Source organism: Aegilops tauschii, chromosome 3 (genome assembly GCF_002575655.3).
Source record: "Aegilops tauschii subsp. strangulata cultivar AL8/78 chromosome 3, Aet v6.0, whole genome shotgun sequence".
Classification (NCBI taxonomy): domain Eukaryota; kingdom Viridiplantae; phylum Streptophyta; class Magnoliopsida; order Poales; family Poaceae; genus Aegilops; species Aegilops tauschii.
In genome coordinates this window covers 405,540,395-405,554,555 of record NC_053037.3, presented here as the reverse complement: position 1 = coordinate 405,554,555, position 14,161 = coordinate 405,540,395, and the positions used below count along the sequence as shown (strand labels likewise).

The following is a 14,161-nucleotide window of genomic DNA, read 5'->3' as shown; positions in this document are numbered from 1 at the left end:
TCCCGCCGTCAGTGACCCGAAGGCAGAAAGGAGGGCGTGTGGCCAATTTGTTTGTGTAAACCCCCTTGAATTATTATTTTCCCACAAAAAGGCCCTGTCGACGTTGGAAGATGGCATTTCATTTTTTCGACTCTATAGCCAGTGGGCCCGTGTGTACACACTGAGAATTATTAACAAGAAAAAACGAAGGCCTCCACGTCTCGAACATGCGACCCTTGCCCATGTCACAGTCTGGCTGCTACACCATTCAGTCTTCACAACTTCAGATAAATTTTTGTATTCATCAATTTGAATATTAAATATAAGCAGCACATGTATATTTTTCTATTAAATAAACATTTTAAATGTCCATATTTAATAAACAATTTTATATAATAGATGTGTGTATGTTTAAATATTTTTATCTACTAATCATTGTTTGTATGTCTAACATTTACAAAAAATAAATATTTGAACATTATTTTAATTACTTACATTTCACAAATATTTCAAAAAGAATTAGCGCGTGCAAATGGGCTGCACTATCTGCAGCCAATTTAAACCCCACATGTATCTTCCTTATACTACATTAACAGTTGTTATCCTTGTTAGACATCCGAATGTAATTGATGCAGTGGCTATGAGCACGAGCGCCCTAACAGTGGGTCGTCGTGTTGAATTCTCAAAAAAAAAGGTCACGTGTTGGAGTGTAGGAGTCTATCATATTCCCTTTTAATTCCTACCAAAAAAACATTTTTCCTTTTAATTTTCTCGTCGGGACTCACCTGTCATACAACAAACAAAATAAAATACCATCTACCACGTGGACAGGGTCTTTTTTGTGAGAAATAAAAAATGTCGAGGTTTTTCTGCAAAAAGAAAAAAACAGGCCACGCACTTCTAGTCTCTGACAAAGGGCCCCACGCCACGCTGGCGGCCAAGTCAGCGTTGATTTCGTATCCAAGTGCGGTTAGCACTGTATTTGCACACCTGAACCAAGTTGTTGCACCAGTTCAATGTATGCCACAAGTTCTAGCACCAAAGTGACCGTTTACGCCAAGTTCAAGCACCACCGATGTAATTGACTCTAGTTAAAACGGCATGCTCTACCATGCACATTGACAAATTTAACCACTCAAAAGAAGCAATGTGGAGTATGATGCTGATGTAGCCTGCCGCAGCTGCAAATTCTCTAGCTATGTCTGTCTTACATGAAAACGCAGGTGTGGTAAAGTGCGGCGACATGTCTGCAATCATTTCAGAACTCATACCGGCAAACTTCCTCCTCCAAGCATGACACCCGGCCTGTTACTAGCACAGTATTGTTTTTTTTTTAACACAGTACAGACACAAGCGCTCATATACACGCGCATACACTCATACTATAAACGCACACACGCACACCCTATCCTATGAGTACCTTTGAAAGACTGAGCCGGCATATCATCTTAAAATTTACAAAGTCACCGTAGGCACCTCGTCGTCGACGGGAACATCTTCTTCCACTGAATGCGCATCGTCGAAAATTCTGAAATAAATCTAGAAATAAATGCGAGCACCAGGACTTGAACCCTGATAGGCTAAGGATACCACAGTCCCTCTAACCAACCAACCACAAGTTGGTTCGCCTAGCACAGTATTGTCCATCCGGTAAACCAAACAAGCAGCTCATCAGGAAGTACGTTAAACCCCTTAGGAACATGCAAGATTACTGCACTGGACATGGATTGTATTCCGAAGTCTACTACTGCTATAATTCGTCCCCACTTGTGCACATGTGGTCTAGATTTTTTAAGAACGAGGACCTCGAAATCAATGTACCGCCGTTGAATCTTTTGCGATTACAGTAGCTATGGCTGTTGGCCTAGTGAATTTTCGACCGGACTGAAAGCTTCAGAGAGCTAGCGGTGTTGGCTTCCACGATTGACCCTACTTTGGGGTGCAAGGCGGGCACAAGAAAAATCCCGGAGCAGTGGGCACTAGGAATCGAACAGTCTAAGGCCATGTACAATGTAAGATGCTTAGGAAGGTGATTAGAGAAATAAATCAGGCTTTTCTTAAGCCCCGGTGCTTATTTGTACTGGGTAGACGCTTAAATAGACGTCTCTTCTATAAAAATAGGCGCCGGTGCTTTAGAAAAAACCGGTTTATTTTGCTAAGCATCCCCTAGGCACTTAACATTGTACAAGGCCTAAATGCTCACAGCGTCATACAAAACAACCTATCGGGGTACGAAGTAGCCGTGAGTGCATGGCACCGGCGAGGAGGGTATGTGACCAGCGTAGGCACGGGTGGCGGGCGGAGCACAGGAACTCCAGTGTGCGGCCAGCTAGGCCAGAGCGACATCACCATACGCTGCTTCGATGACCATCGAGGCCAGGCAGAGACAACCACGCGAGGATTTTCCATGGAGCGAACCACGCATCCCTCCCCTCCCCTTTTTGGGCAGGCTCATATGGCTCCCGAGTTTCCAGACACATTGCACTTCCGCTCCGGTCGAGGCTGTCACTCGGCGCTCAGACGGATCAAAGAAGAGTGGGGAACTTCTCCCTGGTTTTTGGATGCTTCTCGCATGCCGCGTGACCCAGACCAATCACTATCTCAGCGCAAACCAGCCTGGAATTTCTATTTGCAGCCTTTTTTGCTGTTTCTTTTTTTTCGTTTTCTCCGTCTCGTTTTTTAATATAATTCCTTGTTTTCTGTTTTTCTAATTACGCTAGTAATTCTCCAGTTTCTTTTTTTCCTATTTCTTTTAAAGCCAACTATCTGAATATCTTTTGAACATAATAAAAAAAGTTTTTTTCCATATATAGACAAATATAGTTTTCCATATAGATGAGCTGATGAGCATTGCTTTGTTTCAATATATCATATCATAAAAAATGTATTTCTAAAATATATGAATACGTATCGGGCGTCCGGTTGGGTGACAATTTTCATCGAGACCTGGCGGCAGGCCGCCCAAGCGTTTGAGGCGTCCAGCAGCTTCAAATTAAACGCTGAGACAAGCCATGTACAGCCACTACGCACTCAGCACTCGGCGGCTTTAGATACTGAGCCCACACCCACAGGGACGAGGCCTAAGGCAAGGTGAGCACCCGGTGACCACTGGCCGTTCGCTAGCCCTGTCCGGATTCAATCCTTCCAAGCACCTTTTCTCCGATCTCCGAGTGCATCGATACCCTAAACATGGACATGGTGCAAGGATCTAGACTAGCTCGGTGACCTTGACAGGATGATGAGTGAAGCAAGACGGATCATTGCTTTGTGTGATATCATTTCGAATAAAGAAAAGCTAGAAGAAGCAAGAAGGCATAATACGATCTGATCTTTAACCAAACGCAAAGCTAGCCTACAAAACTAGCTAGAGGCCTAGTCCCGACGATCAACTCCGGTATACAAAATCGAGTAACACACTGAAAGAAAAACCACATTATTTGTTCCGATTAACCGTGACACAATAATCCAACGTCGGGCAAAATTTAAAGGCAAACACCAGTCAAGACAACGAGGATGGCGCTCGGGACAGCACAGCACACAACCTTCACTTCCCGCCCAGGGTCGGGAACTGTGACTGATCTTCGATGGATGGCGCGGCCGCCTGTCCGTGCTGGTATCCTCCTCCAAACCCGCCCCTGAAACCGCCGCGGTCTCCACGGCCCTCGCCGCGGCCCCTTCCACGACCACGGCCTCCGTAGTATCGTTCTCCCTCGGCAGGCTTGAGGAACTCGTTGATGCTAAGAGACTGGAGAAAAGGTTTACAACATTAGCACCTAGCATTTTCTTGTTAGAAGCAATAGCACAACATAGCCACCACAACCACAATGGACTTGTTACACAATTTGTTTTTTTTTTTGAGAATTTTTTTCATTCATATCACGAATCAGTACAAAGTAGTTGACCCTTACAAGCACACTGAAACGCAAACACAAAGGACTGTTACACAATTTGTTGGTTGTTTAAACTAAGGTTGCCCCTTGCTTTTACCCCAAACAAACTAGCAATTGCACGGTTGATTCAGAATTCCAGATTCCAGCCCTAGAAGACTGGTCCAAATTCACCTAATCTGCTACATAATTGGCTAACTAACACAAGGACAAAATAGTAAATTAAAAGGAACTTCCAAAAACATGCTGTACCCAACTGGGACCATGGAAGACACAGAAAGCTGAACAATAAAACAATACTGCAACCGCCAAATGTGTGAACTAGTTTGGTCACCCACCAAATTGCACTCAGGATTCAAAATGCTACTCCCTCCGTTCACTATTATAAAATGTTTTCGATCTATTATAAAATCTTTTGGATATTGCTGTATGGACTACAAACAGACTGAAATAAGAGAACAAACACACTAAAACATGTCTACATACATCCGATTTAGAAAAAAGTTAGACCATCTTATAATAGTGAACGGAAAGTGTACATCGTAAGACTACAAATATTACCTTCTTGGCACGTTCATCACGCTCAGTACTTTCCTTCTTCTTCTCCTTGTCAGAACCCTAAGGAGACACAGACATAATCATTCATATATTCAATAATTACCAAAGAATTAAAATAGCATATACTGCTAAACATACCAATTTAATGAAAACCTCATCATTGGCTTTCTTGGTAGACAGTGGCTGCAGAGACTGCAGGTCCTTGTCAACTTCAACCTTTCTTTCTTCAGTCTTCAATGCTAGTAGTGCTTTCCGCTGTTCCTCCCTTATTTTCTCAAACTCCTCTAGAGTCATCTCCTGAACAATTAAAATATTACTACACATACATTGCGTGATGGCAGCAGACATGCATAAAGGAACCAGATGTCATAACATAAAGAAGTAGGCAACCAAATTTGAGCCAAATAGGACTCACACCTGGGCAGGAGGTGTGCACTGACATCTCCAGCAGCATGAGAAGCTCAGTCCATGGCATTAGATAACAGTGCAATAGTAAATGAGAAGGTTCATCTACTATGATTTGATTCAAACGATCCACACATTTCTTGCACACAAATAGCAAGTCGGTGCTTTTGTGCAAACAAGCAGGCAAATGAAGTGAGAAGATACTCAAGGCCTGTTAGGAACAGGAAAATATAACAATAGTGTGGTGGGTGTAGGGGTGTGCTTGCCTAGATCCTATGGGAAAATGAAGTTTGAGGAATGATTATTTTCCTGCGAAATGCACTAAAAACAGTGTTCCTAGTGCAAGAATTAAAAACCACAACATATGAACCAAACAAGAGGGCAATACATATTTGAGAGAAACCCAAAATCTTATTGTCTTAACTGCGAATAATGAAAACCCTTTCCTGGGCAGACCCTTCATTGCACTAAGGGTGAATGAAGTACATCATCCCAACAGCATCAATGAGTGTGAGACAAGGGGCAACTAACAGCAGTAATATAAGCTAAGCTACCAACAGATATAAGACAATAATGGACAGATAAAGGGCCAGATCAAGCCTGCCTACTAGTAAACCACCCCCACTACAAAACATTTGACTTCTGCAAACCTAAATAAAAAGGCACATAAATTGCATTTGGGTGTAGCCTTTACCTTATCCTCTTCATTCTCTTCCTCCTCCTTTGCAGCACCATCCTTGTGGTCTTTCTTCTCCACTGTTGTTGGAGGAGCATCATCCTGCTCACCCTGCTTCTCAGCGATGGGAGCATTGTCCTCAATTTTAAGAGCTTCATCAGTTTCCCTGGTTATACAAAACAGATTCATCTCTTATAACTCCCTTCATCATTTCAGATAGTAATGAAAAACAACATTCGATGGAAATGCCCTTACTGTGCAAGACCTTCATCAGTGGAAGATCCCCAGTTTCCACGGCCTGCACCATCGCGTTTCATCCCTTGGCCACGACCAGTCCCGCTGTGGCGCTCATAGTTTCTCCGAGGTGGTCTCTCAGAGTCATCACCAAACTCACCGTTGCGGTAACCACCACGTCTACCACCGCCTCCACGGTATGGTCGAGGGCCTCTCTCCCCATCACCGCCTCCAGCTACAGCGCCATCTCCAGAACCTACCCCGCCATAACCTCCCTGGTAGCCATTCGTGTTCTCACTGCCAAAGTCACGGTTCTGGCCGTATCGGCCACCACCTCTGCCGCGGCCAGGTTCACCACGGCCAAATCCTCCACGTGATGGAGGGCCTCCGCTCCTCGCATCCCTCCCTGAAAGAAAATTGAATTAAAGTGCTGAAATAAAAAACTTCATGTTGTGAGAAAATAGAGCTAGAATATAATCAAAAATTCGAACGGTGTATTAGAAGTAAGGTATAGATTTTAATTTCAAGCGATGAAAAGCCCACGCCCCCGCAACAAACGGAATCAGATTTACAACCGACGTGGTAGACCAACCGAACCACATCAAAAATAATCAATACCACCTCAAAAATGAAATGCGTCAGTAAACATGCCCAGACTAATCACAGAAATAAGATAATTTTTGAATCAACCGAACCACATCAGATGCTGGAAAAGGCCGAGATGCTCCAAATCCAGATCTGGCGCTCTTGGCGCTGCAACTCACCAGCCTGTGCCGGGGGAGCGGATTTGGTCGGCAACTTGGCCGCCGCCGCAGTCTGGCCCGCCTTTCCAGCAGGCGCTGCCTCCGTCTTATTCGCCTGGGCCTTCTTTGCCGCGGCGGCGGCCGCCGCAGCAAGCAGCTGCGTGGGGTCGTCGTTGTCGACGTCTCCGAGGAGATCGAACTGGTTGAGGGTCGTCATGGCGGCGGCGGCGGAGGTGGGGGGCTGCGGTAGATCAACAAGCTATTCGGGAAGCGGATGGGAGACACGAGCTAGCAGCTTCGCCTGATGGGCCGTGATGCCATTAGAGGACGAGGTGGATGGGGGGAGGGGTTTTGGATGCGGCGGCGGCGAGGGGTTGGGGGAGAGGGGAGAGGAGAGGAGTGTTTGAGGAGAAACCCTAGCCGCACTCCTGCACGAGCTCATATCCTTTGTGTCGGACGTTTTTTTTTTTAGCATTTCTGCTCAGGGTCGGCAAATTACATTCGTAGCCTCCACCTGGAGAATATTTACGGCGCCCCAAGGGGGCCGAGCGGGGTGGGTAGTTTGGGGATTCTCCGGCACAGCAGTCTCCGGGAAGCTGAGGCACTAGCTTGTTGGGAATCCTGGAAGCTGTGGGCTGGCATTGGACGGCTGGGATTTACTTTTCTTTTTTATTTATTAAAACTAGGAGATTGCGGAAATACACTTTGGATCACGAGGTGGTCAAAATGTAGACCATCCATTCTTTGGAGAGCAACGATGTATTTATACAACAAACAAAATATCACATTACATTTGGTAGCCTGAGCTCGCTGTATTTGGTTCATATTTACCTGGAACATTATTGCCTCCTATTTATGCGGAACATTAGTGCGCATGGGGCTACATGCTTGACAAACCGAACCTAACTCGTTTAGTATGTGAATCATAACACACACCCACTAACCATTGGCCATATTATAGGAAGCTCTCTCTTCGTAGTGGCCATCCCTTTTCATACATCCTCTTCGGTCTTTTTGCTCTGCATTGCACTATAGTCCATCTGCTCCTCCAACCCAACGCTATTCGACCATGATGACTTTCCTCTTACTCATTCAGTGTGTTGATATATAGAGTATTGCACAATATGTTCTTATTTTTACGAGAAAATACCCTACGATTTGATCGGATGAAGCGTAGACAAATACAATCAATTGATGGCTTGACCGCGCCACTACTTAACTGATTAGGCAAACCACGCTACTATTAACAACATACTATGATATTAATATGTCATTGTCGGTGTCCACGAAAGATAGTGTGTATGTGTACGTGCAACTTCATGAATTAATTAGTCTTTGCATGCTTCATCGGATCGATGGCTTAATTAGCTTGATGAGCATACATACATAGTCCAAAAACTAAATGACTATGCATGACAATCATAACACAATTAATAGTTACATCTCAGTCAGTTAGCTAACTGAAGTATAACTAAGACACATCACGTGGCAATAAAAATCCATAAAATGATTGAGCACATTAATTCATTTATCCATGTTCCACTATATTTTGTCGGCTCCAACACTCATCCATTCTGACAAGATACCCCCCCACCCCACCCCCGCCCGCGTGCGCGCTCATCCGATGACCTAAATGCAACGGGCGCATGGTTCTTTTCCAGCACATTTGGACAAACTGGATGCCATGGTCACATTTGTAAACATTCTTCATTGTGGAGGAGCTTGAAGAACGGATACAGTGAACACTCCAGGGAGAGGATGGACATGACATCCTTATATGCTAGACTACTAGCTGGTGTGACATATGCGCAAGTAATCCCGGAACTAATTCATGGAGCATATGGGGCAGCGGGCGTATACTTCATGAATGATGATAATTGGCCCACGCAATTTTCGGATTTGTGTCATGTATTCGCTTAGTTATGATCTTGTATCTTATATGTATTGGTTAAATGACCATGTTAGCAACAAATCTTGAAGGACCGATGGAGGGGTAACATTTCTTGATCTCATGGAACCATGTCCCAATAAACCTTCGTCCTGGGAAAATGCTCATGTGTTACAACTAGGCCACATTGCTAAAACATTATAAGGCATCGAAAATAAGTTCTTGCAGAAGAAAAATGTTGCCATAACAGCGAAACTGTATTACCGTTGAAGAAAACATTGCCATGGCAGCGAAAACGGAATGTTGGAGTAGAGAACCATTAGTTGTGGGACATGTTGAGTTGATTCCATGTATTGATCTTCAACAATAATGCAAATAAGAGCACATGGCATTAATGTAGCATGAGAGTAGACCAAATTTGAAGGTTATAGCACAACCATTATGCCCCATTGTTGGCATCTGCCATCAATGGTGAAGGGTGGCTTGATGTGTAATGCCTTGTCTGGAGGCAGCGATGTTGGGTGCTACTTGTGAGCTGTGTTGGGATTTTCCCCTAAGAGGAAGGGTGAAGCAATATAGTAGCGGATAAGTATTTTTCTTACTGAGAACCAAGGTTATCGAACCAATAGGAGAACCACGCAAATTCCCTTCTTCAGCACCTACACACACAAAAGCAAACACTTGCACCCAACATGGGCAAGAGGGTTGTCAATCCCCTCGAACTCGTTACTTCCAAGGATTAATTCTGATAGTGATAGATAGATAAAAAGAAAATTAAAAAGAAAGTAAATAAATTGCAACAATGTATTTTTGGTTTATACCAATGTGATTAAGTAGACCCGGGGGCCATAGTTTTCACTAGAGGCTTCTCTCTCGAACACATAGCATACGATGGATAAAAAAATTACTGTTGGGCAATTGATAGAAAAGCGCATAGTTATGATGTTATTCATGGCAATGATCATGTATATAGGCATTGTTGGGGAGCGTTGCATGAAAAGAAAAAAAATCCTATGCTCACGCAAGATCTATCAAGGAGATGCATAGCAACGAGAGGGGAGAGTGTGTCTACGTACCCTCGTAGACCATAAACGGAAGCGTTTCACAACGCGGTTGATGTAGTCGAACTTTCTTCGCGATCCAACCGATCGAGTACCGAACGTACGGCACCTCCGCGTTCAGCACACGTTCAGCTCGGCGACGTCCGCGCCTTCTTGATCCAGCAAGACGGCGAGGTAGTGGATGAGTTCCGACAGCATGACGGCATGGTGACGGTGATGGTGAAGTGATCTCCGCAGGGCTTCGCCTAGGCACTACGAAAATATGACCGGGGGTGTAAACGGTGGAGGGGGGCGCCGCACACGGCTAGGCAATTGTCTGTTGTGTGCTAGGCGCCCCCCTCCCACATATATATAGGTGGGAGGGAGGGAGGAGCAGCCAAAGGAGGCACCCAAGTAGGAGGAATCCTACTTGGAGTCCCTCCCAAGCCGCGCCCCCTGCCTTATATAGGTGCGGGGGAAAGGCAGGGGAGGGTGGCGCCTCCCCCCCCTTTACTTTCTCCCATGAGAGGGAAAGGCAGGAGGGGCTAGCTCTCTCCCTTTTTCTTCCCTTAGGGCCTGTTGTCCAAAGAAGGGGCGGACCAGGGGCTGGTCTGTTCCCCCTTTGGCCCATTAGGCCCATATCTTTGCCGGGGATGCCGGAACTCCTTTCCGGTGACCCGATAAGTACCCGGTACCCTCCGAAACACTTCCTCTGTCTGAATACAATCGTCCTATATATCAATATTTACCTCTCGACCATTTCGAGACTCCTCGTCATGTCCATGATCACATCCGGGACTCCAAACAACATTCAGTCACCAAATCATATAACTCATATAACACTATATCGTCAACGAACGTTAAGCGTGCGGACCCTATGGGTTCGAGAACTATGTATACATGACCGAGACACCTCTCCGGTCAATAACCAATAGCGGAACCTAGATGCCCATATTGGCTCCTACATATTCTATGAAGATCTTTATCGGTCGAACCGTAATGACAACATACGTAATTCCCTTTGTCTATCAGTATGTTACTTGCCCGAGATTCGATCGTCGGTATCTTCATACCTAGTTCAATCTCGTTACCAGCAAGTCTCTTTACTCGTTCCGTAATACATCACCTCGTGACTAACTCCTTAGTCATTTGCTTGCAAGCTTATGATGTGTATTACTGAGAGGGCCGAGAGATACCTCTCCGATACTCGGAGTGACAAATCCTAATCTCGATCTATGCCAACTCAACAAACACCTTCGGAGATACCTGTAGAGCATCTTTATGATCACCCAGTTACATTGTGATGTTTGATAGCACACAAGGTATTCCTCCGGTATCCGGGAGTTGCATAATCTCATAGTCGAAGGAATATGTATTTGACATGAAGAAAGCAATAGCAATAAAACTGAACGATCATTATGCTAAGCTAACGGGTGGATCTTGTCCATCACATCATTTTCCTAATGATGTGATCCCGTTATCAAATGACAACACATGTCCATGGTTAGGAAACCTTAACCATCTTTGATCAATGAGCTAGTATGGTAGAGGCTTACTAGGGACATGAGATTTGTTTATGTATTCACACGTGTATTTAAGTTCCCGATCAATACAATTCTAGCATTAATAATAAACCTTTATCATGAATAAGGAAATATAAAATAACAACTTTATTATTGCCCCTAGGGCATATTTCCTTCAGTCTCCCACTTGCACTAGAGTCAATAATCTAGTTCACATCGCCATGTGATCTAACACCAATAGTTCACATTGTCATGTGATTAAAACCCATAGTTCACATCGCCATGTGACCAACACCCAAAGGGTTTACTAGTCAATAATCTAGTTCACATTGCCATGTGATTAACACCCAAAGAGTACTAAGGTGTGATCATGTTCTGCTTGTGAGATAAGTTTAGTCAATGAGTCTGTCACATTCAGATCCGTATGTATATCTGCACATTTCTATGTCTACAATGCTCTGCATGGTGCTACTCTAGCTAATTGCTCCCACTTTCAATGCGTATCCAGATTGAGACTCAGAATCATTTAGATTAGTGTTAAAGCTTGCATCGTCATAACCCTTTACGATGAACCCTTTATCACATCCATAACCGAGAAACATTTCCTTAGTCCTCTAAGGATAATTTTGGCCGCTGTCCAGTGATCTACTCCTGGATTACTATTGAACCCCCTTGCCAAACTCATAGCAAGGCACACAACAGGTCTGGTACACAGCATGGCATACTTTATAGAACCTGTGGCTGAGGCATAGGGAATGACTTTCATTCTCTTTCTATCTTCTGCCGTGGTCGGGCTTTGAGTCTTACTCAACTTCACACTTTACAATACAGGCTAGAACTCCTTCTTTGACTGATCCATTTTGAACTCCTTCAAAATCTTGTCAAGGTGTGTGCTTTGTGAAAGTCCTATTAAGCGTCTCGATCTATCTCTATAGATCTTGATGCCTAATACATAAGTAGCTTTACCGAGGTCTTTTATTGAAAAATTCTTATTCAAGCATCCTTTTATGCTATCCAGAAATTCTATATCATTTCCAATCAACAATATGTCATCCACATATAATATCAGAAATGCTACAGAGCTCCCACTCACTTTCTTGTAAATACAGGCTTCACCATAAGTCTGTATAAAACCATATGCTTTGATCACCTCATCAAAGTGTATATTCCAACTCCGAGATGCTTGCACCAGTCCATAGATGGATCGTTGGAGCTTGCACACTTTGTTAGCACCTTTAGGATCGACAAAACCTTCTGGTTGCATCATATACAACTCTTCTTTAAGAAATCCATTAAGGATTGCAGGTTTGACATCCATTTGCCAGATTTCATAAAATGCGGCAATTGCCAACATGATTCGGACAGACTTAAGCATCGCTACGGGTGAGAAAGTCTCATCGTAGTCAACCCCTTGAACTTGTCGAAAACCTTTTGCGACAAGTCGAGCTTTATAGACAGTAACATTACCATCAGCGTCTGCCTTCTTCTTGAAGATCCATTTATTCTCTATGGCTTGCCGATCATTGGGCAAGTCCACCAAAGGCCACACTTTGTTCTCATACATGGATCCTATCTCAGATTTCATGGCTTCAAGCCATCTGTCGGAATCTGGGCCCATCATAGCTTCTTCATAGTTCGTAGGTTCGCCTTGGTCTAGTAACATGACTTCCACGACAGGATTACCATACCACTCTAGTGCGGAATGTGTTCTAGTTGACCTACGAAGTTCAGTAGTAACTTGATCTGAAGTTTTATGATCATCATCATTAGCTTACTCCCTAGTTGGTGTAGGCATCACGGGAACGGTTTTCTGTGATCTGCTACTTTCCAATTCGAGAGAAGGTACAATTACCTCATCAAGTTCTACTTTCCTCCCACTCACTTCTTTCGAGAGAAACTCCTTCTCTAGAAAGGACTCATTCTTAGGAACAAAGATCTTGCCTTCGGATCTGTGGTAGAAGGTGTACCCAATAGTTTCCTTAGGGTATTCTATGAAGACACACTTCTCCGATTTGGTTTCGAGCTTATCAGGATGAAGCTTATTGACATAAGCATCGCATCCCCAAACTTTAAGAAATGACAACTTAGGTTTCTTGCCAAACCATAGTTCATACGGTGTCGTCTCAACGGATTTAGACGGTGCCCTATTTAACGTGAATGCAGCTGTCTCTAATGCATAACCCAAAACGATAGTGGTAATCGGTAAGAGACATCATTGAACGCACCATATCTAATAAAGTATGGTTACGACGTTCGGACACACCATTACGCTATGGTGTTCCAGGTGGCGTGAGTTGTGAAACTATTCCACATTGTTTTTAATGAAGGCCAAACTCGTAACTCAAATATTCGCCTCCGCGATTAGATCGTAGAAACTTTATTTTCTTGTTACGATGATTCTCCACTTCACTCTGAAATTCTTTGAACTTTTCAAATGTTTCAGACTTGAGTTTCATCAAGTAGATATACCCATATCTACTCAAGTCATTTGTGAAGGTCGGAAAATAACGATACCCGCCGCGGGCTTCAACACTCATCGGACCGCATACATCGGTATGTATTATTTCCAATAAGTCATCAGCTCGCTCCATTGTTCTGGAGAATGGAGTTTTAGTCATCTTGCCCATAAGGCATGGTTCGCAAGCATCAAATGATTCATAATCAAGTGATTCCAAAAGCCCATCTGCATGGAGTTTCTTCATGCGCTTTACACCAATATGACCTAAACGGTAATACCACAAATATGTTGCACTGTCATTATCAATTTTGCATCTTTTGGCATCATTATTATGAATATGTGTATCACTACGATCGAGATTCAATAAACCATTTACATTGGGTGTATGACCATAGAAGGTTTTATTCATGTAAACAGAACAACAATTATTCTCTGACTTAAATGAATAACCGTATTGCAATAAACATGATCTAATCATATTCATGCTCAACACAAACACCAAATAACATTTATTTAGGTTCAACACTAATCCCGAAGGTAGAGGGAGTGTGCGATAGTGATCATATCAACCTTGGAATCAATTCCAACACACATCGTCACCTGACCCTTAACTAGTCTCTGTTTATCCTGCAACTCTTATTTCGAGTTACTAATCTTACCAACTGAACCGGTATCAAATACCCAGGGGCTACTACGAACACTAGTAAGGTACACATCAATAACATGTATATCAAATATACTTCCGTTCACTTTGCCACCCTTCTTATCCT

The 14,161-nt window shown here is 43.7% G+C and overlaps 1 protein-coding gene across 1 annotated transcript; it reads right to left on the bottom strand.

Moving 5' to 3' along the window:
* Nucleotides 1–3,218: 3,218 nt before the first annotated feature.
* On the bottom strand, nucleotides 3,219–6,959 carry LOC109774501 (RGG repeats nuclear RNA binding protein C). Its single transcript, XM_020333232.4, has 6 exons — nucleotides 6,504–6,959; nucleotides 5,761–6,145; nucleotides 5,524–5,671; nucleotides 4,563–4,721; nucleotides 4,428–4,484; nucleotides 3,219–3,724 (listed from the first exon to the last, which is right to left on the bottom strand). Exons 1-6 carry the CDS (start codon nucleotides 6,697–6,699, stop codon nucleotides 3,524–3,526), a joined length of 1,146 nt encoding a protein of 381 aa, XP_020188821.3. The 5' UTR covers nucleotides 6,700–6,959; the 3' UTR covers nucleotides 3,219–3,523.
* Between the last annotated feature and the right edge of the window lie 7,202 nt (nucleotides 6,960–14,161).